This window comes from Diabrotica virgifera, chromosome 5 (genome assembly GCF_917563875.1).
Source record: "Diabrotica virgifera virgifera chromosome 5, PGI_DIABVI_V3a".
Lineage (NCBI taxonomy): Eukaryota > Metazoa > Arthropoda > Insecta > Coleoptera > Chrysomelidae > Diabrotica > Diabrotica virgifera.
Genome location: NC_065447.1, coordinates 16205436 through 16232203, shown reverse-complemented (window position 1 = coordinate 16232203; position 26768 = coordinate 16205436). Strand labels below are relative to the sequence as shown.

Here is a 26768-nt window from a genome sequence, read left to right as displayed (position 1 = left end):
TATGAAATTAATGAAAAACTCAACTCTAAAAGGTTTCTGATTATCTCGAAGCAATTGTGCAACAATTAATATAGGTAAGCCAGTCTTTAGGCTTGGTACTCATTCAGCGCCTAAATACTACAGAGGGATTAGCGAAATTAGTATATACTGAGACCTTTAGAGAATTTGACGGTTAGTCTAAAGGTCTCATATTGTATTGAACTTACCGAAGCTTTAAAGTGAACTAATCCATGTTTTTATCTTGCGGCTAGTATTTTTTTCAAAAATTTAAAGTTCGTTTGCAATAATCATTGCTAAATAAAATTATATCTTGAAGTTACTAATATTTACAGTTTTTTCACAATAGATGTTTGGAACGTTTATTCATGTTGTGAAAGTTTTGATAAAATATCATCTTAAAACCAACCACAATACCTCATGATTAACATAAAGTTTCAATATACTATTGCGACATAATCATTTCAATTATTCTTTGATTTTCTATCATTATTATTATTTTCTTCCTAAACAATACTCATTGATGATCACACAGAAATACTTCTAGCGAGACTCAATTCTTCTGCACTATTGTGTCGACTTTTATACACTTTTCTCTTCAAATATTCCCATAAAAAATCTAACTGCGTCAAATCTGGAGACCTTGGTGGCCATTCGATAGATCCCCTTCTACCTATCCACCTACCTGGGAAAACGTTAGGGACCGTTCAAGTATTACGTAACGCAGGTTGGGGGGGGGGGGTGTTTAAAAATCTTCAAAAATTGCGTTACGTAGGGGGGAGGGGGGGGTCAAAATTTTCAAAAACCGCGTTACGTAATACTTGAATGCTCCCTTATTTAAGTACAGTAGAACCCCGATTATCCGGGTGCGGATTATCCCTGCAGCGGATTATCCGTGCTATAATTTTTTATTATATAAATTGTATTTTAAGGTTTTAGCAAAATAGCGTCATCGTAAATCACTCGACGGAAACTCTATACGCCGAAAGAGAGACTCATAATGAAAGATTTATTTATTCTGTTTTCTTTTTATGGTACGTACATATGTATGTGTATGCGTACATATATGTATTATACATAAGAAATATATGTTCGGATTATCCGTGCTTTTCAATTATCCGTGCCACCTCTGGTCCCGAGGAGCACGGATAATCGACGTTCTGCTGTAATTTCGTACCTCAATGCCATAGTGTGGGAGAGCTCCAACCTGTTGGAATCACAAATCATTTCATTTCAAATGATATTAGGAAATGTCTGGATTCAGTTGTGGCATTAGATAATAGTGCACGAAAGTTACCTATGCCTTTACAAGTGCCCGAAAGGAATAAGGGTAGAGAAAAGATCTAAACCTGGTATAAACCTATAGAAAAGGTATAAACCTGTATGGTTTATCTAAATACCAGTTATAAGAATATTCATCAAGTGTGAGTTACTATGAATACGATGATGAGTAAATAGACATAAGGGAAAGGAGGCCACAATATCAGAAGAATAACAACAAAAGTATAGTGTCAAATGCGCACTTTGTTGTTTTAGTATTTTTATACATAATATTTTATCAAAACATTTTTGTTATACGTACAGTCTATTATAAAAAATCTGTAAATACTGGCATATATTTATATTCTTAAATTTAACTTCTTAATATTCTTAAACATGCGGAAGATAAAAGACAGTGTGAAAAAGTTGTGCCGCTTTAGAAAAGGTGCATAGTGTAACAACGAATAAAATTTTTATTAAAAATATTCAGTTTGCTTTTAAATTTTTTACCGCCTGTAAACTACTGGTTACAAAATCAATATTTGAAATTAACAGGACTAATGAAGTATTTAAGATAATTATAATAAAATTAGTTTCCAAAAGGATTCTACCATCTCCAAAACAGTTTCTAGCCTTAAGAGCGGTTCACACACCTGCAGTAGTTTAGTCAAGTGGTAGAGTAATTTGGTACTTGACCCGTCTGAACACAATCATTCACTAGAAGCTCGAAACTGGAAGATGTTTGGAATTCTAAGCATAGCCTTCCCTTTCATTAACGAGATGAAAGACTCTATTATCTAGTTGTCTGTTTAAGCTCATTTTGACGTAATATAAAAAACTCTCGATTCTCTTTTTATATATATAAATTCTAATTCGAAAATGAACTGTCCGAGATCCTCCCAGGGAAAAAGTTAGACAGGGTTTCACATTGTCACTAGAATTATTTAAAATACTCTGAAAACACCTTTAGAGAAGCACTGGATGAATCAGAAGAAAATATTGCAGGAAATGGCCAAATGATAAACAATATTAGATTAAGTTTATTAGATTGAATTAGGGATTAGAATTAGGTGGTAGTACTTTTTGGGAATTGCTACAAAGGTCGATTGCAGCCATTTTCGGGGGATTGTGACAGTCTCATATATTAGATTAAATAGTCAAATTACATCAATAACATCGTTATCAAGGAGTTTTAATAATATAATTCAATGGGCCGATCATCTGGTCCAGTAGCTTTGTCATGATCTTATTTGTTTTTGATAGCATAGATGAGGGGTCATCCATAAACTACGTCGTTGAGAAGAGGGAGGGGGGCTTGCTTATTACGATGGAGTACAACAGGGGGAGGGGGGTATGAGTGCCCATTCGACGTCGTTTAATATATTGGTATATTTAAATTTGTCGCTATTGTGTCTATAAAAATAACTTTTTACTAGCTTCTACCAGCATTAAAGTATCAGATATTCATATAAAAGCGTATAGTTTTTGATATGAAATTGAAAATAAAACAAAACGTTTACGAATAAATATATCTTTGTTAAAATTAAAAAGAATAATTATATTATAGATACTTTTATCGCATACTTTTCATTTCGTTTTTATCAGTCACGGCGTTAAAATAACATTAGGTAGCACTTTTTTACAGGACAACAAACAATAAGACATTGTTCTTTGGGTTTAAACAATCGCTTCTATATACAGAACAACGTCTGGAAGCAAAAAAATATTAAATTGTTAGTTCATTTATGTGCTGCATACTGTGTGTGAAACAACAGTTTTGAAAGAAAGAATAGAAATCAAATATTGTTTTCTATTTAGTTAGTAAGACGTATTTATACTTTAGAAGAAATGGCATCGAAATTAAAACAAAATAAATATAAAGATTTATATGATGCAGTTAAGAAAGCATACCCCGCAAAATCTTGGTCCAATTATTTAAATGCATTAATTTTTTTCGAATATTAAGAAAACTAATAAAGATTTTTGAAAAATTTAAACGCAGATTGAAAGACTGCATTATTGCCGAGGGCCAAAAGTTCCTGAAAACATCTATAAGGTTTATTTTAATAAGTTGCAGGGGTGAAAAAAAAGAGAAAATTTTGTCTGATTTTTCATTTCAAATATTTCATTCAAAAGAAACCTTTTGTTAATTCTAAGGGACTTTCAACCCTCGGTAATAATGTAATCTTTTATTCTGCGTTTAAATTTTTCAAATATATTTATTAGTTTTCTCAAGATTCGAAAAAAAATAATGCATTTTAATAGCATTGGACCAAGATTTTACGCCTACCCCCTCATATTTGATTAAAAAAAAACAGAAATAATATTGATTTTTTTTAATCAATGAAAGGGGAGTCGTGAGTTGCAACGACGACGTCGACATGGGGGGGTCGTCCCTAAACGACGAATTACGACGGAGGGGGGGAGGGTATTAAAAAATTCAATTTTTTTACGACGTAGTTTATGGATGCTCCCTGACTTCTTCTCGTAATATTGGTGGTCCGGTATCTTTTGTGGTTTCTAATGTGACAGTTCTTCTCTTTCATTATTAAATAGTTGTTAGATGCAATTCATCCAGTGACACAATTTCTCCTTCATCATCATCATTGGCTCTACAACCCATGGTGGGCCTTGGCCTGTTCCAGAATCAGCTTCCATTCCCTTCTATCCTTCGCCTTGGTTTTCCAATTTCGTACTCTTAACACACGCAAGTCGTCTTCCACCTGGTCCTTAAATCGTGCTCTGGACGTGCCTCTTCTCCTCACTCCATCCGGTCTCTGGCTATAAATATGTTTCGACGGCTCCGCCTCATTCATTCTCTCCAAGTGGCCTAGCCACCGCAGCCTGTTTATTTTGATAGATCTACCAGTATTAGGCTCACTATAAAGGCGGTAAAGTTCACAATTGTAGCGTCTACGCCACAATCCTTTTCCTCCAGTAAGGACGGGCTTGATTAGAGTTCTGTATATCAATATTTTTGTTCTTTTTGTGACTATGTTTGATGTTAAAAGTTTCTTTAATCCATAGTACGCTCTATTTGCTAGATATATACGTCTGTTAATTTCTGCAGTTACTGTATTACTTTGGTTGATTTGTGAGCCTAGATATACGAACTCTCTTACTCCTTCAAAAGTGTGTGTTCCAACCGTTAAATCTTCAGATTCTGCTACTTGATTATTATTTGAGATTTTCATATACTTAGTTTTATTTATATCTTCTTCATATTAGTAATAATATTCTCTTCGTTATTGTGCTATTTCTAGAACCTGTCATTTTTTAATTTTTTTTGTGTAAACTAAAATTACCATTCTTTTTATCCAGATCTTTTATTTCGTTGCATCTGTCGGAGAGCCATCTCTCTTTTGCCTCTTAAATTTTCTTTGTGATATTTCTTACCTGAAGTTTAAGAATTTCTACTATCATCCAAGGTTTTCTTAAGTGGTTTGGGGGTTTCCTTTTCAACTGAATTTTTAGGGCATGTTGAATTTCCTCCTATTTATTTCAATAGTTAGTCTTCTAGTTCCGCATTATCTTCTTTGACTTTCTTTAAGTTCTCGTTTATTCTAAATCCATTACCGGCAGCACACATTGATCAAATACTTGTCTTTTCATACCGATCGGTATACTGCTCCTAAATATGTCTCTCAGAGCTCCGTAGGCTGTCCAAGCAAGAGTTAATCTTATTTTTATTTCGCACGTTTGGTTATCTCTACCAAATCTGATTTCATGACCTAAGTAAATGTACTTTTCCACTAGTTCTACTTCTTGTGCACATATCCAAGCTGTCCGCTTGGATTCAGATTAGTCATAAATTTAGTTTTAGAAAAGTTCATTTTCAGGCCTATTTTCCAGCAGATAGCGTATAACTCATTTAGCACTTCCTTTACTTCTCCTAGGTCATCAGTTATGAGGACTATGTCATCTGCCAAACAAAGATGATTTAACTTTTCTCCATCTATTGTGATCCCTTTATTGTCCCAGTTGAGCATCTTAAAGGCATATTCCAGAACAGTTATGAATAGTTTTGGCGAGAGTGTGTCGCCTTGCCTTACACCGCGTTTTATGCTTATTTGTTTGGTTTTATCATGTAACTTAACACTCATTGTTGCCTCTTTATAAATATTATAGATGAGTGTACTGTAACGATAGTCAATGCGGCATTGATTTAGAGCTTCTAAAATGCTATCCAGCTCTATCGTGTCAAAGGCTTTCTGAAAATCCACGAATGCTAGGACAAGGGACTTATTATATTCTATTGACTTTTCAATTAGTAAATTTACTGCCAGCAGATGGTCGTTTGTTCCAAAGTTTGATCGAAATCCAGCTTGTTCTTTTGGCTGGTAAAAATCTAGCTTTTCTACTCTTGATGTCACTACTTTTGTAAAGAGTTTGTATAAGTGGTTTAGCAGGCTAATGGATCTGTAATGTTCTAAGTCTGTCTTATCTCACTTCTTATGCAAAAGTATTGTTACTGCGTTTATCCATTTTTCAGGTATCGACTTTTGATGGAGTTGGCTCCTACATAATAGAAAATCAGATCTCTAGATGGAGAAATTACTCAGGCTGGTTGGCTTAATCTGGGATGAGCGGACATGAAAGATATATAAGAGTGTGGTGAGACCTTGGTGTACGGCGGTGAAGTGTAGACTATAAAGAAGATTCAGAAAAAGACGATGGAGTTAGCTAAAATGAAAATGTTACGGTGGATGCTGGGTAAGACTAGAAGGGACAGGATCAGGAACGACAAAGTTATGGAAAAAGTCGGTGTGAATACAGTTTTAAAAAGGATTCAAGAACAAAGACTGCAATGGTTTGGTAATGTTAGACGTAGAAATAGTGAGAACTATGTGAGACGAAGAATAGAGCTGTTAGAAGATGATGGAAGGAGAAGTAAAGGAAAACCGAGGAGAAGATGGAAAGACTGTGTGGCGAAGGACTTGAGAGTAGTGATGTTGAAAAAGTAACTATTCGTTACAAAGTACTCGTTACTTACGAATACCGAAAGTAACGATTACTATACAGAGAGGCAAATCGTTACTTTGATTACTCTGATTACTTCGTTACTTTGTACCAATCGTATCAGAGCGAGTACCTATTTGAGTATTGTATCTACTATCGGTTGATATCGGAGTCGGACCGGTATTCTACGAGTGTTCGGTATCAGTACAGTTAACTAAAATTTTATCTATAAAGGGCAAAGGCTATGAAGGGTTTTACAGGATTACAGCGCTGTGAAGTAGCTGAAAGAGAGGGAGGTATATCATTTAACAAAGCATGAAAGCATGAACCCAGAAACAGATGTCTATACGATTTGTGGGGGTAGATATTTCACAGAATTTCATAGATGTTCGTTCTTTGAAAATAAAAATGCAACACATTAGATTTTAATAATAAATACACACTATTCTTATCAGGCCTAGAAAAAAATAGCTGAGATTGACCGAAAAAAATGTAGAAATAATAATATTTCTAGACTATGATTATCTATTTTAATTTTACATGTAGGTATGGCATTGTTTTTATTAGACCAGGACATTTAACATTAAAAACACAGGAATAAGTCTATTTTTAAATATTACTATATTTAAAAATATATTAATGGCGTATTCGTGTTCAGCAATCCCAAAAACCCTCGAGTAATTGTTTGCATCAATTAAGTGCAAAAACCCTCGAAACTATAGATGACGTACCTTAGCAGTAACCCTGGGCACCAGGTGCTTCGGATGGTAATTCTGATTGCGTAGTCGTGTTCAGTGATCCCAAAAACCCCCGAATAACAAAGTCTTACCCTTAATATACTGATTTTGACATGTTTATGTACTTTTGGATGCATTTTATACTGCAAATTATGAATTTCCACCCATTTTTCTATTGAAAACTTTTTCCTGTTTCACTATTTTCCTAAAAATCATTTATTTTTCCTAAATGCCTTAGTCTATGTGTATTTTATTGTTGTGATCCAAAAATCTAGAATAATATCTGCCCGGACAAAAAAATTAGTAGAATTTATAAAAAAATTCATTTTTAATTATTAATTAGTCTGGACAAAATTATGTTTTTTTTTAATAATTTGTTTTTAATAATTTTTAACATAATAGATAACATATCATTTAACTTCTATCCATTAAATAGATCGGTGAAGGTCGTTGTTATATCGGATCTTATACTTATACGAAATACTGAGAAATGCAAATCTCGATATGATTACCGGTACTCAAATACAAAAGTAATCAAAGTAACGAATACTGTAAATGATTGCTTTATACAAAAGTAACGATTTGTAACGAATACTCGAAAGTAACTATAATCAACATCACTACTTTAGAGGGAAATTTTTGGCTGAAGAAGACACGATGGACAGAAATGACTGGCGAAGGAGAGTAAGGAATAGAGAAAAGGGAAAAACTGAGAAAGAAGATATCTAACCCCCCATGCAACAACTATTCAATTTTATCAACATACTTGCTTCTTTCTCAGATCATTGTCATATTTATACAGATTCATCTAAGACTGTTGATGGTGTGGGATCGGCAGTTGTAGATTCGGACACTATATTACAATTTAAATAATCTTCCACTTGCAGTATTTACTCTGGAGAACTATATTCATATCTGCAAGCCCTCATTCACATTCGTACTCAAAAAATTCCAAAATCTGTCATAATTACCGACTCTCAGTGCATTACATACGATACAACAGTTATATACAAGTATTTTAATAAAAGAACAGCAAGAGAAGCAATACGCAGTGCGTCTTCTTCAGTGTTAGTGAACTTAGTGTCTGTTTCCGTATACAAATCGTTCCTTAAGGAAAAAGTGATAAACGAATGGAAAAACGAGTGGAATCTTTCACAATCAACTCTACACACAGTGTGGTAAAGCCTTCAATCGAATCTTGGTGCGAGATAGACTTAAATCGCCAGCTGGTTGTGAAACTGACTCGTTTACGTATGGGGCATAGCAGACTAACTCATAGTTACTTAATCTCCAAGTCAAATCGGCCTATTTGTGACATGTAATTGTGACATTAATGTAAAACACATCTTAATAGAATATCCTAAATATATTAATGAAATACCTCAAACACTCAATACCTAAAAATATAATAACAGTCTTAGGACAACATTGTAAATTTACAAATACGTTTAATTTTTTGAAAGAAATTAATGTTTTAAACAAACTGTATCTACTGTTAATATTTTGTAAACTCTACTTTTAAATTGAGAAAATTGTAATTAATCAAAATACTGTTAGATTTAAGTAACCTTGTATCAACTATAGTACAGCTAATAAACCGAAGTGGTTGTTGCTGCTATCAATAAAATAAAAAAAAATAAAAATGTATACCATTTGTATTCAGTTGCAATGCTAAAACAATCTTATTTTTCACTTAGAACAGGGAGCGCAGTCCAGCACTCTGCGTCGACGATTTTCGACTCTTATTGGAGTCATCATCGGAGAGGCGTAACAGGCCTGCTGCTCTCTGCTCGAAGTGACCAAGCCATGCGAGTTAATCCCCGCATTGCAACTGACGTGTATGGAGTAGGTGACTAGCGTCATCTGGCAACTGAAAGGTAAAGTTCTCAATCCTAATAGCAACATTAATAATAATTGAAATAATAAAGGTAAAGTTTTCAATCTAATAGCAACATTAATAATATTGAAAAATATTAAAAATATTACTAAAAGATTCTTAAATTGAAAACTTATTGGTCCATTTCCCTGGCAATACCTTCTTCTTCTTCTACGGCACTACAGCCCAAATTGAGCCTTGGCCTCCTTTATTTTTTGCCTCCACCCTTGTCTGTCTGTGGCTGCTCTTCTCCATACACGGACTCCTAAAAGGGCTTGTGCGTCGCTGTTTACTGTGTCTTCCCAGCGCTTTCGTGGCTTCCCAACCGGTCTCTTTCCTTGCATTCTAGCATTCAGTGCTCGTTTTGGTAGCCTATCCTCTCCCATTCTTATCACATGTCCGGCCCATTGCAATCTTTGTAATCTAATGAAGTCTGACAGGGGCGTTTCCTTATAAAGTTGATAAAGCTCGTTGTTGAAGGCAATACCTTCATGGCTTCTAAAAGCAAGCCAGATGGATGCTGAAGCGAAGACAAGAGGGAATTCTAAAAAGTTGCAATTCACAACCCCCGTCTGCAGCTTGGTAAAGTTCCAACGGAAAATGGACCTAGTTAGCAGGCCTACGCCTCTCCGATGATGACTGCAATAAGAGTCGAAAATCGTCGATTCAGAGTGCTGGACTGCGCTCCCTGTTCTAAGTGAAAAATAAGATTGTTTTGCCTTCGCATTGCAACTGAATAAAAATGGTATACATGTTTAATTTATATTAGTATTACTCCTATAGAGTAACTAGGTCCATTTTCCGTTGGTACTTTACCAAGCTGCAGACAGGGGTTGTAAATTGCAACTTTTTAGAATTCCCTCTTGTCTTCGCTTCAGCATCCATCTGGCTTGCAAATTTTAGAAGCCATGAAGGTGTTACCAGGTAAATTACCAATAAGTTTTCAATTTAAAAATCTTTTAATAATATTTTTAATACTGTTCAATATTATTAATGTTGCTATTAGATTGAAAACTTTACCTTAAAAAAAAGATATCTAACCAGATAAGCCTAAAATTACGTTTTATGTATATATTTTGAAACCAGTAGTTTACATATAACTTCATTTTATCATTTCTTATGAACTTAAATAGTTCTTTGCAAGTTATAAATACCGCTACCGCTGGGATCTTGCTGACACCCACGTGGCGCAGTCCCTGTACCAGGACGCATGTTTCTAGTAACTTACCTGGAGAAGGTGGTTGAGAACTGCACCTCGAGCTATGATCGCTCAAACTTTCCGAATTACCGGCAACGCCGATACTGATAGGTTGCCAATGCATGTGACCTACAGGCGAGGATTGCAACAAAATAAAATCTGTCTCACCTATGCCGCTAGTACTGTTGGTACGAGAACGGTAACCTCTGGAGGGGAAATCTAAACAGAAGTAAGCATTCTAAGCCGTGACGGATAAGACAGGAAGTATTAGACCGTGGCGTGGTCTGGTTAGTGCTACGTTGGTGGTGGAATTTAAGAGTATCGTGAAAGAAGCAAATAGGAATGTCCGTTATATACAACGTATACATCAATAAAATAAACAATATCAACAAGTCTTTGATATGTTTCTGTTTTATTCTTGACTATCTCCGACAGTTCGTTTCTTGCCGATTTTCTATTTTTAATTCTAGTTTTTAAGATGATGCAATTCTTCTTCTTGATGATACAGTTTGGAAAAAAACTGAAATAAAAACTGAAAATGGTTTATTTCCAAGCTTATCGGTTTTGCGCATGGTCTTTGAGGTTGCAAATGTCTTAAATGACAGAATTATTTAAATCATTGAATATTTTGAACACCATTTTTCCCTGGATATAGGGATTGCATGATTTGAAGGAATGAAGGCTTAGTATATATCGATTTTTTGTTTTTGGCGGCCATATTTAAGGGACCAAACCTTCTCAACTGACGGCAACATCTACCACAATTGTCCTGTCACCCTGCTACATTATACGGTCAGGTATTTTCAAAGCTCCATCGCTGTAACCGCATTTAGTGTCAAATGAGGTAAGGTCAATTCCCACTACGAAATCAAAAAGTATTGTCAAGGTTGATTTAATGAAGAAAACATATTCTAAGCGTATGGATTCAATTTTGGACTTATAAAGTTTATTACACTTGAGTCCAGGGTTCTTTACCCGTGCGTCATTAATACCTGGCGAGATAAAACACACTTTTTATCTAGCATCATTGTCCTCTACGCATGAAATTAAAGACAAACAGCTACCGTCTGTTATTAAGTAAAGACGAATGTTATTTTTATAAACGCTCGAGACTCAGAACATCGAAAACTGATAGGTACCTACAAAAAACATGCTTGAGGGACGTTTTTAGATTTTAGGTACAATTTGTGACGTTTCTGGTTTGTTTACTTGCCACTGTCAGTTTGTTGAATTGTTTGCTGTTTTTTGTCCTACTTTTACATTAAAAGTTATTTATATTGCACAAACAGTTGTTTTCACAACTAATTTTATATTGGAGTTTAAAATTTTATGGTAAGTTTATTTTATTTTGCCAATAATTTATACACAAAGTTAACCTCGTTCACAGTTATAGAATGGTTTTGTTTAAGTTTCCGTAACAGTGAAATAAATAACAAAAAAATATATTTTATTGTCAAATAGTTATAATATAACAAATATTTAAAACCACTAATGACATTAAAAAAATTATTAAAAGTTACTTCCGAGTGTAGCTGTAATTCTGCACCAAAATTTTAAAGCAAAACTAACATTTTACATTTTATTTATTTGATAACGTCAAATTTTATAATATAATCCGTGATCGGAACAGTAGCCACTTTCTGTCACTTGCTGTCTTGCTGCGTGAAATAGATTTCCGAGTTATTTTGTATGCTTTAAATGATGACGCACGGGTAAAGTATCATGAACTCAACTGTAATTGGAGCTTTAATTCAGTCAATTTGACAGGAGACTTACTTGGCCTCCAATTAACTTATTTATGTGGGTATATTCTTATTGCTAACTTCTTCTTTCAGTATGTGTAATTATAGTCTGTTACATTCGGAGGATGGGTTTGATACCCATTTTTCTTCATTCAGAGGAGAGTTGCTTCTTCGATTTTCCTCTTTTTCATGTCTGTTTCTTTCATGATATAATAAAACCTCTTCCCATTGTATTATTTGCTCATTATCCCAGGAATGTTTACATCTCTGGAATTTGTCGAAGTCTCTGTTTTTGATGTATGATATATGTTCGTATATCCTAACACTTAGTGGTCTTCAGGTTTCTCCCACGTAAAAAGTTATTTTATAGATGCAGCTTTTATCTCTCCTTTGTGTTGGTTTGGTTTTGGACACAATAGGTTTAAATGTGTTAGTTGTTTTGAGTGTTGTTGTGGTGTATTTATTTCTTGTCCTATTTTAATTTTTCTGATAAGCCCTTTACTTATGGTATTCTTGCCATCTTATCTATGTCATCATATCCTTTTCCTTTTTTTAATCAGCATGACTATTTGCCTGCAAGATCGAGGCCAAGTTAGGCAGTTAGTCAGCTGTCAAATTGGCTGAAACAACGCGGCAATTAATAAACAACTACGGTTGTTTTGTAATAATTGTTCTATAATAATCTTTTTTAAAAACGGTTTCTGGATTGGCGCTCGAAAAAGCTCGTTCGCCAATCGGGTCTTGTACAACTGACATTATTCTTTATATACCTTTCAGTTCCAGTACATAAAGACTTTCTTATTAATTATTTCTTATTAATCTAAATTATTAGTTTTAATTCTTGTTTGATTCTTTCACGAACGTAATACATACTTAACAGATCATGCAGGCTTACTAGATAAGCAAAACAACAAATATCGATAAAATAGAACAAATAGTTTCCGATTCATACAGTCAAATAAAATTCTCAATATATGTTGTATTTTGCATGGCAAGCATTTTTACTAACTATATTTTAAGGGTTTTAAGAATTGATCAATCATAAACAAACACAAAAAAATGATTATAAAAAAATTGAATTCGTATCCAGCTGGCGCGAATACATTTTCCTTTGTTTCTAAAATGTTGTACTTTTTAATGTTTAGTCCTATTGCGGCTTATCTGATAGTCATAGGACCATAAACTTAATGTGAAAATTAAATAGTTTTTTATTGAAGTACTCAAGCTCTAACTTCTTCAGAAGTTAACATCGTACACATTAGATACTCCTAATAGCTGTGTTTATCTTACTTGTACACAGGCCTGTTTGAAATCAATCTGCTTTGTTCTTCGTTGTTTGATCTTCATCCAGTATACTATATTTGTTATGATAAAACCAGCCTTAAGCAGATATAACAAATATGTCTATATCAGCACTCATTATACAATTTTCTATATTGGTCCGTATAATATTAGATTTTGAAACGTACATATTTGGAAAGGGTCAGGGGTATTTTTAAAATAATAAAAATCTACAGATTTACCATAACCATAAACCAACACCAACATGCAATGACAAATATGATACGAACATGAAAATCATGCAAAACATGCAACAAGTACAGTAAAATAATTCAAAATAAAATTTTCAGTTGTGAGTTATTCTTAAAATAAAACAGGGCAGTTTCTTTATTATTTAGAAAACTGTATATTCACTGTAAGCATATAAAAATCTATCGAGCGTACATTAAGTGGCGAATTATGAAGTTGTAGACAGATTTGTATATTTGGGCTCCCTGGTAAGCAACAAAGGCGTTGGCTTTACCCTCACATGAGTTGTAACACGTCCTGAGCTTTAGCTACCTCATATCTTGAATGGTGCCCGGTGCTTAATCATGTATTATTTATAACATCCATGTTATTTAAAATAATATTTGTCAATGAATCCATGACTGTATAATTTTAAAGGGTTTTTACCCATATATTTTCAATTTTGGTGGCTTAGCATGTGAACATCCTGTTCAGCACTGACGATGATCTGTATTCAGATCGAAAACATTCTGCATTTGTGGTGTACCCCTTTAAGCGAATTTTAATCAATTATATACCGTTTATAAAGGCTTTTAATTAATTTTTTGTGATATATGGTATAGAGCGAGGTACAGGAAAAAATTTTTTCCTTGTGGATTTGTAAATCTTAACTCATTTATTTTATTATGAACACATGAAAATCATATTTTGAATGACAAATACCATGCAAACCAAACCAAACATGTAAAAAGCACAAAAACATGCATAATGACACCCACAGCTATTGAATTCAACAAAAAATAACTGAAATACAAAACTGACAAACAAAACATAAAACAATATACTCAAACCTCTAACATATAAGGGCATCTAGGATTTTTTCAAGGGCCTGCAAAATTACAAACCCGGTGTATAAACTTATCCAAACAAATAATATTCAAATAAAAAATACTTCATGCAGCTAAATTTATTTCTTACAAAATATATATACAATATACTTATGCTTAACTAAAATAAATAAAATCGAATATCACTAATATCTTTTTGTGGGATTTCGAAAGAATATCATGCAAAAAGATTATATTATATAAAGTGGTAGAAAATAGAAAGAATTTTTGTAGCACTACATTCCACTAATATTTAAAGTTTAATTGAAAATGGTGTGTTAAGAGAATAAATAAAATTAATATGTAGATAAATATTCGTTTATTTGTATATTATTTAAATAATTTAAAAATGCGTTTTGACAGGCAGTTTTTTTAAAAGTTAAAGGAATATATAAAAGATTTGTTTTTAAAGAATTAACTCAAAAATCACCATTAAAAATAAATACACTAAAGAATTGAGAGTGTAACTTGCCAATGCTTTTGGAAAGATCATTTTCAGAAGATGCTAGGTAGGCCCAGGGATAACGCAGATAAAATTGTCGACACTCAGCGAATATAGATTTTGCATATATCTTGCGAGGCCCCTTCCGAAACGGATAAGTCCCCGGGAATCGACAACATTGCTGCCGAAATACTAAAAACTGATCCGCATCTAACTGCTGAAATTTTGCTCCCCATAATCCGAGAGGTGTGGGAAACAAACCCAATTCCAGCGGGCTGGGTAACCTTATCGAGCTTCCAAAAAACGGCCACCTCACACTGTGCAAAAACTGGAGAGGTATAACCTTGCTTATCGCCATAAATAAAATGTTCACGACCAGCATACTGAGAAGATTAACAAACAAATTTGAATTTCGAGCTAATCAAGGAGGCTGTAGACCAGAATCCTCCTGCATCGACTACATTAATACAGTGAGGGTAATAATGGAACAAACGGTTAAATGTAACACACATGGTTCTTGTCGACTTCGAGCTTTCCTTTGACAACGTATGTAGTGTTGGAAACAGAGGTTGAACTTCGCAAAATGGACACAAGTCCGGTTTTATTTTTTTTTCTGGTATATCAAGGGGTACTTATTATGAGACTAACTTTTTCTTAAAAATTTTCGCTCTTTAAAGGGGGGTAATTTATGGTTTTTGCGAAACGTAGCCCTTCCTGTAGGTTTTGCAAAAAATTTACTTAATAGTAAAATGAAGAGTTATATATTTCCTACTATTTATTTCTCGACAACCTATGTCTATCACCCACCCTTTAGCGGGGGTGGCGCCCCAAAATTGACAAGTTTTTAAAAAAGATGTTTTAAAAAAAATTATTTTTCCCTAACTGTAATGAAAATTAAGAAGAATCCCTAGGGAGATTAATCACAAATAAGTGGCTGATTTTTTGATATAGGTTTCATTTAAGGGCAATTGACCATTTTTTAATTACAGGGTGTTACATTTTAAAAAACCCCTTTTTATACCATCTGAACCGATTATGCTAGAGTAAAAAAACTTTCAGCGATTATCCATGTACTGGTGTTATTTACAAATTTGTATAATGCACCCCCATTTTTTTCCGGAACCACCCCAAAAAAAAACGAGAATTAATAAAGAAAGTGATTTTCTTGGAATCCTTCACACACCATGCCCTTTATTAAAATGCTTCATATATCATTTTGTGCACGTTCTTATTACCCATGCATGGACACTAAAAGCGATTTCTTAATGCCACCCTTATAGTCAAAAAAAAAAAATAAAGGAGGGGTTGAAAAATTTTTTTTTTTGTTTTTTGACCCATATGGACATATGTTCCATCAATAGGGTTTTTCATAAATATATATGATTATTGCAACATCCCTGCGGAAACTACCCCTATCCTTAAAAATAAACTGCAAAAACTACCCCTATCCCTTGGAGAGCATATTTTGACGATTTTCTCATTACCTATGCATTTCTTTAAAACAAAACTTATACAGAATTAAAGACCACTACAAATTTTTTTCTCTACAAATAATGTCATATGCATTTTTTTCGTATAAGCAACCGTTACGGCACAGTGGCGCCGTAAACCTCAGAAATGCTTTGGCGGGCTCCAGTGTTTGTTTTTTTTTTCGTCACCTATTCATTTTATGGATAACGTACTTATGGAAAATAAAAGAACACACTATCTGCTACACATTATGACCTATGCATATTTTATTTTCTTTGCACCCTAAAGCCACAGTGGTGGCCCAAAATCAAGTTTTGATTATTTTCTTTATTAATTCTCCTTTTTTGGGGTGGTTCCGGGGAAAATATGGGGGGCATTATACAAATTTGTAAATAACACTAGTAGATGGATAATCGCTGAAAGTTTTTTACTCTAGCATAGGCGGTATAGATGGTATAAAAAGGGGTATTTTTTAAATGTAACACCCTGTAATTAAAAAATTTGCAATTACCCTTAAATGAAACCTATACCAAAAAATCAGCCACTTATTTGTAATTAATTGACGCAAGGTTTCTTCTTAATTTTCATTACCTTTTTTAAAAATTAGTCAACTTTGGGGCGCCACCCCCGCTAAACGGTGTGTGATAGACATATGCTGTCGGGAAATAAATAGTAGGAAATATAGTCCCTCTTCATTTTACTATTAAATAATTTTTTTGCAAAACCTACAGGAAGGGCTACGTTTCGGAAAAACCACAAATTACCCCCTTTAAAGGGATGAAAAGGGGTGTACCGGGGAAAATTTTTTTAAGAAAAAGTTAGTCTCATAGTATGCACCCCTTGATATACCAGAAAAAAAAATAAAACCGGACTTGTGTCCATTTTGCAAGGTTCAACCTCTGTTGCCTACACTAATATGTATAATGCTGCTATAAGGAAAATTTTAGAGCTAAAAAACATCCCGCAAAAATTATTTCCATTATAAAGTCACTGTACACTATAGATCAAGTGAACGAATTTAACATACTTACTGGAGTCAGGCAGGGATGCGTGCTTCCCCCGTTTCTTTTTAATAGAGCTGTAGACTATGTTCTCTCCAAACTAGACTCCGACATAAGAGGTATACAATGAACGTTACCCACACGCCTAAGCGATCTAGAATACGCCGAGGATATCTGCCTTTTAGGACAAAAGTTCCAAGATGTGGCTGATCAATTGGAAACAATTTCCACTAAAGACAATAATATCTAAAAATGTATAAACATTTTCAATTTCTCTGCAACACGAAAATAATACTCTTTAGAGTAAGAGTCTATACCGGTTTCGGAGGTCTTTTCCCCCTCATCAGTAGTCCCATATCCTCTTCTCTTCGATTTATCCAGATATCACACTTTGGGCCTTTCCGAATTGCAAAGAAAGAAATGTCACGGATGAACTAGAGCCATCTACCGAAAAACAAAGTAAGTTATCAATCGAAGTAGCACAGAAAACGACAATAAATATCGTTCCCATACCACCAGATTGACAACAGGTGGAATACTTTCTTTGGTTACACCTCCTGGGATTTTCAAAATGTATAAATCAAACAGGATGCCGAGGAAATTAAGATGAGAGAATTTTAAATAATTCACAACGCATCTGCTCAGCGTGGTAAAAGTTCCAACAATAAAGATTCCTTAATACTCCTACAAAATAGTAAATGAATTAAAAAAAGGAATACTGATGAGGAGGAAAAGACCTCCGAAACCGGTATAGACTCTTCCTGTACTCTCCGATTTAACCAGAGTATTATGCAGCTGCTGCATTTTCGTATTGCAAAGTAATTGAAAATGTTAATACATTTTTAATTCATTTACTCTTTTGTAGGAGTATTAAGGAATCTTTCTTGTTGGAACTTTTACCACGCTGAGCAGATGAGTTGTGAATTATTTAAAATTTTCTCATCTTAATTTCCTCGGCATCCTGTTTGATTTATAAATTTTGAAAATCTCAGGAGGTGTAACCAAAGAAAGTATTCCACCTGTAGTCAATCTGGTGGTATGGGAACGATATTTATTGTCGTTATCTGTGCTACTTCGATTGATAACTTACTTTGACAATAATATCTGTTTGAAAATCAATATTAATAAAACCAAATCCATAAGAATAAATGCAAGAAACAACACACTATTTACAATTAACAAAATCAGATTGCAAATGTGGAAAAATTTACTTATCTTGGAAGTGTCATAACAGAAAGCACAGGTACAGAAGACGATATTTGTATGAGGATACGAAAAGCTCAACAAGCATTCAGCATGCTCAGCCCTGCTTGGAGGTCTGGTCAGTATACTACAAACACAGAGATCTTAATATTCCAGTCAAATGCCATGTTTGATCTACTCTGCGGATGTGAAATCTGGAAAATAATAACAAAATCCATTACAAACTGCAGGACTTTGTTAACAAATTCCTACGAAGAATTGTTCGTATTTTCTAGCCTAACATAATCAGAAACGAAAAAGTGGGATATGATTGGTCACATACTTAGAAATAATAGCTCCAACATTGCAAAGACTGGCCTAGAGTGGAAAAAACCAAAAATATTGCCTGCTTTATCTCTAAACTTTAGAATCTAAAGTAAGCTTTTTAATTTTAATACTGACCTCCCAATTTATCGACCTCATAAGATGCTGCTGAGATTTGTTAAGGTTATCTGATTGTTTCGATGTTTTAACGGCATTGATATAATTAGAAATAAGTCTAAATCAAGTTAAGGCTGAGATACAGAACCAACTAAGATAGAGAAATATGGAAATAGGACCAGAGAACAATATATTTTCTTTACTTCCCTACAAAACGCATTAAAAATAAAAAAAATATCGTTATCATCTCTAAATATAGTGAAAGATCAGGCACATTCCTAAATATCACACAAGTGAATTCAATAACTGTAAAGCAGCAAGATGAGATGTAATATTATTGTTGTTATTTACAGTATGAATTTTGAGAAGAGAGAGCTTAGAATAAGTTTAGTTACGGTAGAAAAATATGTTTCAAAATAAAATGATATCTATAATATTGTACGCCAACGAATACTGGAATGGTACAACCAGTATACAATTCAAATAATTACTAAATCTTTAGTAGGTTGTTAGGTGTATTTTGCTATTAGGTCACTACATCCGGAGGAATCTGTAAGAAATACAACCAAAACATGTCTTCGTGGAAGAGCTTTCTATTTATAAAATAAATTAAGAGATTTACTGTCTTACATCCCTACAGATTCATTTTCAAGCATTTTGTACGGTATAGTAGGTTTATAATTTCCCTAAAAAGATAATCTACCAATAGGTATAGATTAATGTCGTTTTTCACAAGAAACACACATGCGAGTGTTGTGAGTGAGTGAGTTGACAATTGACAATGACAGTTCACAATGACAGTTGTCAATAACTAACATAGCACTAAAGAATGCCAGTAATAATAATTAGATACTGAAGAACGAAATAAGAAATATTTGATAATTTTAGTTTATCTTGCATTATGATTTCAATGTTAAAATAACAGTAAAAGAGTTGCAAATACTGGAGAGAATGGAAAGCTGGAAACTATCTTATAACAAAGAAAATAATAGGGGTTTTATCTGATAAATAATCTCTTTGTCGCAAACAAATTAAGTAATATTCTTCTCTTATACATATTCTCTTACTTCAAATAATCCAAAATAATAGAAATCACAACAATTAATCGGTACCTATAAGCATGGCGTTGTAGCCATTCAGTTAAAAGTGGAAGAATCTATAATAAATATGGAGAATAAAACCTGAGTAAAAAACTGAGAGACAGAAAAAATTGGAAAAGGCTAGTATAGCTTCAAAAGGGCAACATACAAAAAATCATCAACGGCTAATATTTGCACAAAAAAAGTAAAAACAACATATTTGGCCGTTGAGAAAGGCCGGCCTGATGATGACTTTTAAATTGATGGATATTGAAAGAATTTATAATTATCTCTTTTAAAGTAATACTAATCATAATAAAATTGTAGCTCCGACTAACACATATACCAAAACGCAAGAGCAAGTAGAGTGGGTGATCGTCAAATTCAGAAATTCCCGATATATCGTGGAATAGGTACGTTAGGGGGACACCATGTATCACAGAAAATGTTCACTACGCTTTTGGAATGTATACAGGGTGGTCCTTAAGTAATTGTACAAAAAGAAACAGTAGATTCTGCACTCTAAAATATTACGATTTAATACAACTTACTTTAATAAAATGTTGATATTAAGAAAGATACAGGGTGGTAACGTTGAAATTTAAAATTTAATTTTTCGCTATAACTTTCATGTTTATGGAGATTTATTTACAAAAATTTATGTAAAAAAATAATAGCGTATACTATTTTTTCTTTAATGTTTTGGAAACTATCAACTTTAGTTGAAGGTATTCCATACCAAAATTTATAAGTATTGATGTTTTTTTCTATTTTTCATTCGATGCCTCGAAAACTGTTCAGTTTTGAAGCTATTAACAAGTATACCTTTTTTTGTTAAAATATCGTATCTTTAATATTTTATCAGAAAAGTAGTGTTAACTCGAAAAGCAAAAAAGTTAAGCGCAAATTTATGTCAAATATGTGGCGTCCTCTATGAGATACATCAAAATTATGCATCAAATTATAATTTCTCATACTCAAAACCTCTACTTATAAATTATTGTAAATAAATCTCCATAAACATGAAAGTTATGGCGAAAAATTAAATTTTAAATTTCAACTTTACCACCCTGTATCTTTCTTAATATCAACATTTTATGAAAGTAAGTTTTGTTAAATCGTAATATTTTTAGTGTAGAATCTACTGTTTCTTTTTGTATAATTACTTAAGGACCACCCTGTATATAAAAGAGCAAAACAGACCGGCAAGGATATAAACATAAACGGAGAAAAGCTTAGTCACCTGACGTTTGCAGATGATATTATGCTAATAGCTAATAGGATAGATGATGCCAAAGAACTTTTAAATCAGCTCTACCCTTTCTCGCTAGAAGGGGGATTGAAAATAAATATATCTAAAACCCAGATGATGAAAAATCTTGTAGTTAGTGAAAATCTATGCGTAGGAACAAAATCCATAGACCAGAGGGGTGGCCGCAGGGGGGGCGACCTTAAGGCCGCATGTGGCCTTTTCTTGCCAAGTTGTGGCCTTTTCATAAAATAAAAATTATAAAAATATACATGACTCAAATTAAAACCCGTCTAAGAAGTCACATAAGTGATGTTCATTTGGAAGATCAACTTAAATTACGTACCACGTCAATTGAACCCAATATTTCTTTTTTGTCATCCAATAAACAACCACAGAAATTCCATTAAATTTTCTGGATCGTAAAATTAAATGTCAAATTTTTTGGAATTTATTAATTGTATGTCATTTTAAAAAATAAACTATTTAATTGCAAAGAAAATTATGTATTTTAATTTTGCATATATAACCCTTTAATTAAATCGTATATACAGTGAGCACGTAAAGGTTGGAATAAATTCATTTTCTCGAGAATGGACGATTTTGGAAAAAAAATCCCGAAACAGGTCAATTTTTATTTTTAAATTACGACTTTTTGGCATATACATCATACTAGTGACGTCACCCATCTGGGCGTGATGACGACATCGATGATTTTTTTAAATGAGAATAGTGGTCGTGTGATAGCTCATTTGAAAGGTAATTCAATTCTCTATTCAGTAATATAAACATTAACATAATTATTTATACAGGGTGTCCAAAATTTTTTTTTGGATTAAATTTATTGACATAAAAAGAAGAATGTATATGTAATTTATTTAATTCAAAATACATTTTACTGCTCTCTTCTTCTTAACGTGCCCTATCAAGTCCCCTTGACGTTGGCGATTAACATGGCGAAACTGTCTCTGTCCCGAGCTATTCTAAATAGGTGTTCTGCTTTCTTTATTCCTGTTCACTCCCGGATATTCTTCAACCAAGAGGCCTGCTTTCTACCAATTCCTCTGCGTCCTTCGATTTTACCCATCAGAAAACAGAAAAAAACAGAAAACAGAAAACAGAAAAAAATTAATATTTGAAAAATAATCATTGATATTGGCTTAAATTAAATGTTCAAATTGTCACGAGGCTGGTGGGTGGCTGCTTTAATATTGAATTTAAGCAAAAAACATTTATTTGCCAAAAAACATTTTTTTCTGTTTTCTGATAGCAGTAAAATGTATTTTGAATTAAATAAATTACACACATTCTTCTTTTTATGTCAATAAATTTAATTCAAAAAAAAATTTTTTAGGCACCCTGTATAAATAATGATGTTAATGTTTATATTACTGAATAAAGAATTGAATTACCTTTCGAATGAGCTATCATACCACCCCTATTCTCATTTAAAAAAATCATCGATGACGTGATCACGCCCAGACGGGTGACGCCACTAGTATGATATATATGCCAAAAAGTCGTAATTTAAAAATAAAAATTGACCTGTTTCGGGATTTTTTCCAAAATCGTCCGCTCTTGAGAAAATGAATTTATTCCAACCTTTACGTGCTCACTGTATATATGGATGCGGCCTTCTCAAAAATGGTAAAATGAAAATTGGCCTTCTAATATAAAAAGGTTCGCCACCCCTGGACCAGGTAATGGCCTATAAATACCTAGGTCACGAGAATCGCATAGGAAAAGATAACGAAGCCGTTGAGCTTCTCCGTCGTATAAGACTGACATGGGCAGGCTTGAGCAAGTTTAACGACATTTTCAAATCGTCCGACATATTACCAGTATGTCCTAAAAAAAACCTTTAATCAGTTTGTTTTGCCAGTGTTGACTTACGGTGCGGAAACTTTGACCATGAACAGTGCAAAAGATCCGTGTGGCGTGCTATAGTGAACGTTCCACTGCGAGACAAGATCCCAAACCGCCAGCTATGACGAAGATCAGGAGTGACTGATGCTGTAGAAAGAATAGCAACACTGAATTGGAACTGGGCAGGTCACGTGGCTCGAATGACAGATAACAGATGGAAAAACCGGATACTGGAATGGACACCAAGAGATCATGTCTACCGAAGCAGAGGTTGTTCACCAACACGTTGGAGTGACTATCTACAACATTGCCATAGATGAAAAATTATCAGAGAGACCTATGTCCAGCAGTGGATAAGAGAAGATTGAATGATGATATTATGGTTATAAGGCACTTTGAAGTAGTTATTGACGTAGTAGTACTCTACGGTACAAAATGCTTTTCATCAAACTAATTAAAGTATCACAAAGGGTACTATGTATTTCTACGCAAACCATCACCATATTTATCACCAGTCGAAATTCCAGGTACGCAAAAACTGGTCTTGTTCAAAGCCTCAGTTTTCACTACGTGAAACTCAACATTCAAAGATCACCTATGTTATTAAATGAGGATGTCTGCCTTGAGGGTTCTTTGACCAATGGTATGATAAGTGAACTAGGTGGTGGTGTCATTGCGTTTCGAAATTCACCTTGATTCTGGTCTGGACTGGGCGGAATCACGGACGTTTGTGGCACGTCGGGCTCGATGGTTATTTTGGTGTCTTCTGTTTCCTCCATCACGTCTTCGCAGGCTTCTTCGTTTAAGGTTTGGAGGGCGCCGCAGATCATCTGATCTTCCAAAGTCACCTGATGAAAAAAATACATCAATACGAATAAAAACAGTATATAGTATATACGTGTGTATTTTCAGATAAGCTAATCTACTACTATACATCTATACAATAAGGTATTTTCGAATAAGTTAGCAATAAAAGCCAAAAACCGCAATATGAGGTAAGAGCATGTGGTACTTGAGAATTTAAAAAGAACTACCTCAAACAGTCTATTGAAAGTACCGAGCCGACCTTCTTTCAGATTAGTGGTTCTGTAGGTTTTGTGTATATGCTTCACTAGAATGCACCTGATGAACATGCGTATAAAAAAATCGGGGCGCTCCTAATAATTACTCACAAACGAACACAAATGCTTCCAAAAAAAGAGAAAAAAGACCAAAATAACAGAACTCTTACAGAAAAAACCGAGAAACTTGAGGTATATTGACAATTTTCATCCGAAGCTGAAAGTAGGAAATGCTCAGGAACTGCAGCAAAGTCAAAACAGCCATGTTAGTATCCAATATCCGTAACGGATAGGCACCATAAGAAGATGCTGAAATAACTTACAAATACTAGAGGTGGCGCACGGTATTAGCCTCTCTTGTGTGGACAACCCTGGTTTTCAAACCATCCGGTGACGAAAAACTATATACGAGTCTCTGGATATATAAGAAGTCGTAGGTTGAAAAACAATCAGTAGGGTCGAAAAATAAAAAGGGGAAAAAATCAATACAGGTATTTGAAGGTGCTAAATCGTAGGGGGAATATAGTTAATTAAAATACATACAGAGGTACTCGTAAATCGACCTTACTTTTTTATAAAAAAATGCCAAAGTCAGAAAATATTGTTTTTTGCCTATAGCATTTTTAATATCATATTTACAGCAAAAGTTGTATTACAAAAGTCGTGTATCATAAAAAACGATTAATTTGAATTTTTATAAGTTAAAATACATAAAGAATTAACCGAGATAATTGCAAAAAACCACATTTTTTGCACTATTTTGTAAATGTTAATAACTTTCGCCAAATAGGCCCTAAGAAACTAATTATACCTTGATCATGAGGTAATTTAGTGCCTTTATTAGTGTACAAAATTTCGAGAAGATCTGTTTGTTAGTTTACAAGTTATGTTAAATGTTTATCCCAGACATCGAATATTTAAACAATCATTGTTGCCCAAGGAGTATTTTCAGAAATTTTTGGCAAATTGGAATGAGTTCATAAAGACTCAACTTACTAATAAAGTAAAAAAAAAGAATATATTTGTTTTTTAAATGTTGTTAAACAAGTCGATAAAAAAAATGGTGAGTTTTTTACTTATAAACATTAGAATATCTGTGTAATTTTTTAGGATATCTAATTATAGCTGATTGTATCAAAAACTGGTAAAAAAAGTCACATTAAAACAGAAAAAAAATCTTTCTAGGACCAATAATAGCCAAGTTATACTTTTTTTTTTGAAAAATCACATATCTACTGTTTATAAATATTAAGAGTAGAAATTTTTACATAATGATAACAAATATCTATATTTTATACTACGATTGATAAGTACGGAATATCTTCTATTTAAAACGAGTAATAACCCTTTAGAGTCAAGTTACTCACGCTGACTTAGCTGGGACCGTGTGATATGGAAGAAGGTCAGAGTCCAGTTACTCGCGTCTAGATTTTGCTATAGAAATTTCAATTTGGAGCGCTTGAAAAATTTTACACTATCTCAGCTTCCAAGAACATAGAGCCTTCATTTTTTTTTTAAATTGGGGTAACTCGACGAAAGAATAGCAACTAGCTCATTTTCATTGACCGGAAAAATCGGAAAATTCTGGAAAATCGACTTTTTTATTCAACATCCATTTACAACGTCAACACTAATATATTTTGATAAATATTTTCATAAAATATAAATTTGTGAATAAATATTAAAATATAATGATAGTATATGTTTATTTATATACAGGGTTGTTCATTTTATTCGCCTCGGTGTCTGTACGGAAAACGACTTGATTTAATAAAAATTTCTTCATAGAAATATACAGGGCCATTAACACTACAATCTAAAAATAATTTAAATTATACAGGGTGCTTAGAAAAAGAGTGGTATATTAAAGATATATTTTTTTATGGAACACTCTACACCTGATGAAATTTTTGAATTGCCCTTAAAAATAAGCTAGACTATACCTAAGTACAGGGTGTTTTGATTTATTTCAATTTTTAAAAAAGTGTAAGGTTTAAAAAAATAATTTACGAATCTAAGAAACGGTGACAAATTCTTAGATCTTCATAATAGCCTATTCAGCATATTTAAACAGATGTTTATTGTAACTAAATTTATAATTACTTAATCGTACATGTTTAGATTTAAAAACTAATTGAAAACAAAAACATTCTCAAATTGAAATAAAAATGTATGTATAGATTATAATTATTGATCTTCGTTAATTTTACACAGTTTATGTACAGATTCATTAATTTCTTCAACATTATCCCTAATTTTTTTAAACAAATCTTCTTCAACTTCACTTTCGTCATATATAATAACTGTCAAAAGGTTGTAGCATATTTTTCGTCAGTGTCATCTTTGCAATTTATGCAAAGCTCGGTACAATTGATTTATTTCAAGAAATTATGGATAATGTGGAAGAAATTAACGAATCTGTATTAAAACTGTGTAGAATTAACGAACATCAATAATTATAATCTATACATTTTTTTTTTCAATTTGAGAACGTTTTTGTTTTCAATTAATTTTTAAATCTAAAAATGTACGATTAAGTAATTATAAATTTTGTTACCCCCTTTGTGGCTCAGTGGTAAGAGTGCCTACCTTTGGATCGAAAGGTCCGAATGGTCGTGAGTTCGAATCTCACCAGGGTCAGGAATTTTTCGTTTATTATAAATTAATAAATGAAAATAGTTTCTGTCCTTGTGGGATCGGTACTCACCGGAGGGACCGCAGACGTTCGGATATAATTAGCGTCTCTTTGCAAAGACAATGACGTCGACTTTGCAAAGTAGCAAGACACTTACTCAACACACACACACTACAC

General features: G+C 33.3%; 1 protein-coding gene across 7 annotated transcripts in view; it reads right to left on the bottom strand.

Moving 5' to 3' along the window:
• The window catches only part of LOC114332468 (kinase D-interacting substrate of 220 kDa B), a 239411-nt gene that overhangs the window by 5050 nt on the left and 207593 nt on the right, over nt 1–26768 (bottom strand). For 4 of the 7 annotated variants that reach the window (XR_007698415.1, XM_050652311.1, XM_050652314.1 and 1 more), the window contains 2 exons: nt 23491–23743; nt 10058–10246 (listed from right to left, as the gene is read on the bottom strand). Coding sequence is in view for 6 of the 7 variants with exons in the window: in XM_050652311.1 (XP_050508268.1) it covers nt 10058–10246; nt 23491–23743 (442 nt within the window). In the remaining variant the exon portion in view is untranslated. The remainder of the gene's footprint in view (nt 1–10057; nt 10247–23490; nt 23744–26768) is intronic. The other 3 variants (XM_050652312.1, XM_050652313.1, XM_050652316.1) reach the window with 3 other exon arrangements.